This window comes from Myotis davidii, unplaced genomic scaffold, assembly GCF_000327345.1.
Source record: "Myotis davidii unplaced genomic scaffold, ASM32734v1 scaffold1330, whole genome shotgun sequence".
In the NCBI taxonomy this organism is placed as follows: domain Eukaryota; kingdom Metazoa; phylum Chordata; class Mammalia; order Chiroptera; family Vespertilionidae; genus Myotis; species Myotis davidii.
Window position 1 is genome coordinate 2,621,512 of NW_006283826.1, and position 4,001 is coordinate 2,625,512.

General features: G+C 48.3%; 1 protein-coding gene across 1 annotated transcript in view; it reads left to right on the forward strand.

Annotated features, from left to right (window-relative positions):
- Nucleotides 1-4,001, forward strand: part of SUDS3 (SDS3 homolog, SIN3A corepressor complex component) — a 67,617-nt gene that overhangs the window by 29,524 nt on the left and 34,092 nt on the right. Inside the window, exons 3-4 of the mRNA XM_006754148.2 lie at nucleotides 2-80; nucleotides 2,164-2,233. Of these exons, the coding sequence (XP_006754211.1) occupies nucleotides 2-80; nucleotides 2,164-2,233 (149 nt within the window). The remainder of the gene's footprint in view (nucleotide 1; nucleotides 81-2,163; nucleotides 2,234-4,001) is intronic.

Genomic DNA, 4,001 nt, shown 5'->3' on the forward strand with positions numbered 1-4,001 from the left:
GTATTACCCCGAGGAGGACGAGGAGCTGGAGAGCGCGGAGGACGACGAGCGCAGCTGCCGGGGCCGCGAGTCGGACGAAGGCGCGTCCTTTAGGGCGCCGGGCGGCGCGGGGACGGGGTGGGACTGCGTGGGCAGGGATGGGGCCTCGGGGAGAGGGGCGGCCCGACCGCGGGCTCGGGGCAGCCGGCAGGACCGCGGCGCCGGCGAGTTACCCCACCTGTTCAGGGCGCGGGACGCTTTGGGGACCTTGTGCCCGACAGTCGCGGGAAGAAGGGACTTAGGGGACCGGTTGTCACAGCTGGAGTCCCTTTAAGGTCCCGCCCCTTGTTCCCCTACAGCCTCGGGCTGCACCTCCGGTCTCCACCGGTTGGAATGAGAAAGCCTTCCACTGAGTGCCCCTCCCGCTTAGTTCCTCCGAGGAGCCGAGCGTTTGGCCTTCGCGGTCGCTCCCCCGCCCCCACCCTCCGCCCGGGGGGAAATGCTTTGGTCAGACTTGGTTTGGGCAGCGCCAGTGCAGTTCTGGTTGGTTAGGAGCATGGGGCCTGGCATCAGTAACCAGCGGTTCTCAACCTGTGGGTCGCGACCCTCTCACAGGGGTCGCCTAAGACCATCGGAAAACACATATATAATTACATATTGTTTCTGTGATTAATCACTATGCTTTGATTATGTTCCATTTGCAACAATGAAATTGGGGGTCACCACAACAGGAAGAACTGTATTAAAGGGTCGCGGCATTTGGAAGGTTGAGAACCACAGAGTTAGATGGAGGTCTGACTTTGGCTCACTCGCTTAAGCTTGGGAGCCCCAACTGCCCCAGCACATGGGGTTTCCTAGGGTTGGTGCGAGGGGGGAGTGAGGCATGTCAGTAAAGTGCTGACCTGGCATTTAAAGCCTGGTCCACGGGAAATACTCAGGTTTTTGTCTTTTTTCATCTCTGGGGGAACGGACACAGGGTGGGAAGGAAAGGATTTGGGTTGGCCTCATGGGGCCCAGGTGTTGTGTTTTTAAGTTCCCTGCTGTTTGCATCGTCTTGACTGCCTCTCAAGCAAGGCTTGCTTTCCAAACTGGGTTTTACACTTTGGCAAGAGTGAGGAAAACGTTTGGAGGGATTGAAGGAGCTGGCTGGAGGAGGACGAAGGTGGAGAAACAAAAAGCAAGGGAGAAGAGAAAGGGGGATGGAGACCGATATCTGGGTGGAGTATTCTGGCGCAGAAGAGGGCTGTGGCGCAGAAGGTAGGGCCGCTGTCCGGAATGAGGGGGAGGTGTTAGGCATCGCGGTCCCCCAGGTGCCAAGCACTGCGGCCTGCACAGGCCGGGGACTCGGTGACGCCTCTTGACTGAAGGAGGACAGAGTTTGTAGAGCGTTCGACCTGTAACAGCCTTTAAGAAGGCAGCTGCGTGTGCAGATACGAAGTTGAAGGAACTAATTGCATTTGGTTAAACCACATTTGAAGACAAAGCTTAAGCAGGGATTGTGAAAGGGAATCGCTTGTCCCTTGTACTGCTTTTCATGCTCACCAGGGGGAGCAATGAAGCAAAAAATGATTTTTCCCTCCTTAAGTAGGGCTGCTGAAATTATGTAGACACCCCTGCCATTTGCTTATTCTAAGAACAGTGTTTAAAACGTTCTGAAAGTGTCCGTGTGATCATCTCGTCTTCTTTTAGTTGTAACTTTAAAAAAATTTCAGTTATTAGAGTTCAGCTCCTTGAGTCGGAGTCTCCTTTGTACATACGTGACGTAAAATGTGTTAAGGGTTCAAACTGGGCATATACAGGAAGAGAATGTATGTATTAGGGTGTCTTGGAGTAGGGACCAGGGCTTGCCTGCCTGTAGTTTTCCAGTCTTATAACCACATCTTTTCCTGAGCGGCCAGTGTTCTGCGGAAGCAGCAGCCTTGACCAGGGCTGCCGGTGTCTGATGCACCTTGTTCTCTAGCTGCACTTGAGAGAAAAGCAAGCTTTGTGTAAATCTGACTGTTTAGAAGTTGGAAATGGCATTTTCTTTTCTGAAGTAACTAATATATATTTTTTATTGATGGCTTCACTCAGGTCTGCATTGACTAGAATTCATTTAAAAGAAAAACTACTAGAAATTTACTGTCAGATGATATCAACTCTATAAATGATTTTAACAAACCCTTCTTCCCTGATTTTACGTAGACACTGAGGATGCTAGCGAAACTGACCTGGCAAAGCATGATGAAGAAGACTATGTAGAAATGAAAGAACAGTGAGTATGAATTTTAGATTTCTATCTGGAATAAAGAATTAGCAAGGAAATCTCTATAGTGACCTTGTGTGTATGGCTTTGACCATAGTGTTTCCAAAGACCATGTACTAGTATATGTGTACAGTTTGCCCATTTAAATTTGTCACGTTTAATCAGTCTTCCTGTTATAAGAATCTTTTGAAGATATGCTAGAAAGAACCTTGAGGGAATGACCCCTGGGTAATAAGGCCATCTACTAGTAATTGGAGAGAACCATTCCCCACTTTTTTTTTTAAGATGTGAAAAGCATTAGAGAGGGTAAGTGATGTTTCACAGCTACTGGGTTCTCAGATTGGCATGACCCCAGCAAGTATTAGCTAGATCAGCGGTCGCCAACCGGTGGTCCGCAGACCACTGGTGGTCCATGAGGTCTGAAAGGTTGGCGACTGCTGAGCTAGATAGTATGTTAGATGCCAGAGAGTTCAGGGAGACCAGGATTGGGGAGCAGGACTTTTTTACTCCAGTGCTTTCCCCCTTACCACACGATCTCACCCTGTCCCTCTTCTCATTATCTTTAATAGAGCCACAACTAAGTATGCCCAGAGAAACCAAAACCACTCACTTTTATCATAAATGCAGATGCAAGACATCATAAAAAATATACCGATAGGTGTATGTGGAATGTATTTTGAGGCTCTTGATTTGACTTTTTAAAATCTAACAACTATGCGGTCCACATTTCCTTTCCTTATAGGTCTTATTTGCAGAAGTGTTGTGACCATCCTCTGGATTCTGTCATCTTTTCCAATCATTGGAACCCAAAGGGATAATTCAGTTAAAATTTAACCAGTATGACTGAATAAAGAAAGATTATGTCATGTGGTTTTTCTCATAGCTTCATCCCTGAAACTGCTTGTTTTTTTAAAAAAATTTATTTTTAGTCTCTTCAGGCTTTTTAATGATTTACCTTGGCCCATTTGAAATGTATTCTTACATACCTGTTCTTTTCTGGAACCTGAATTTTTTGTTGTCATTTACTTCTTCAGTCCTATATAATAAAAGGCTAATATGCAAATTGACTGAATGGTGGAACACAGGACGCTATGACATGCACTGACCACCAGGGGGAAGACACTCAATGCAGGAGCTGCCCCCGGGTGGTCAGTGTGTGGGAGCACTGCTCAGCCAGAAGCCCTGAGCTGGACTCATGGCTGGCGAGCGCAGCAGCAGGTGGTGGGAGCCTCTTCCATCTCTGCGGCAGCGCTAAGGCTGTCTAACTGATGGCTTAGGCCCGCTCCCCACCGGCCTAAGCCGGCAGTCGGACATCCCCCATGGGCTCCCAGACTGTAAGACGGTGCAGGCCAGGCTGAGCCCCCCCCGCCCCCGAGTGCACGAAATTTGTGCAACCAGGCCTCTAGTGTATTAATACTCCCTTTCAGAGACAGACTGAGAATTCAGTAGTTTTCTGTACACTCAATGTGGTTGAAAATTTAATACATAAGGTTCCATATCCTTCTATATAGTTTACACACCCATTTCCTCCTTACTTGACATGTTTAAGCATTCTTTTTTTTTAATTAAATCTTTATTGTTCAGATTATTACATTGGTTCCTCTTTTTTCCCCCCATAACTCCCTTCCACCCAGTTCCCACCCCACCCTCCGCCCTCACTCCCCACCCACTGTCCTCATCCATAGGTGCACGATTATTGTCCAATCTCTTCCCTCATCTCCACACCCCTTTCCTCCTGCCCAAGAATAGTCAGTCCATTCCCTTTCTATGTCCCTGC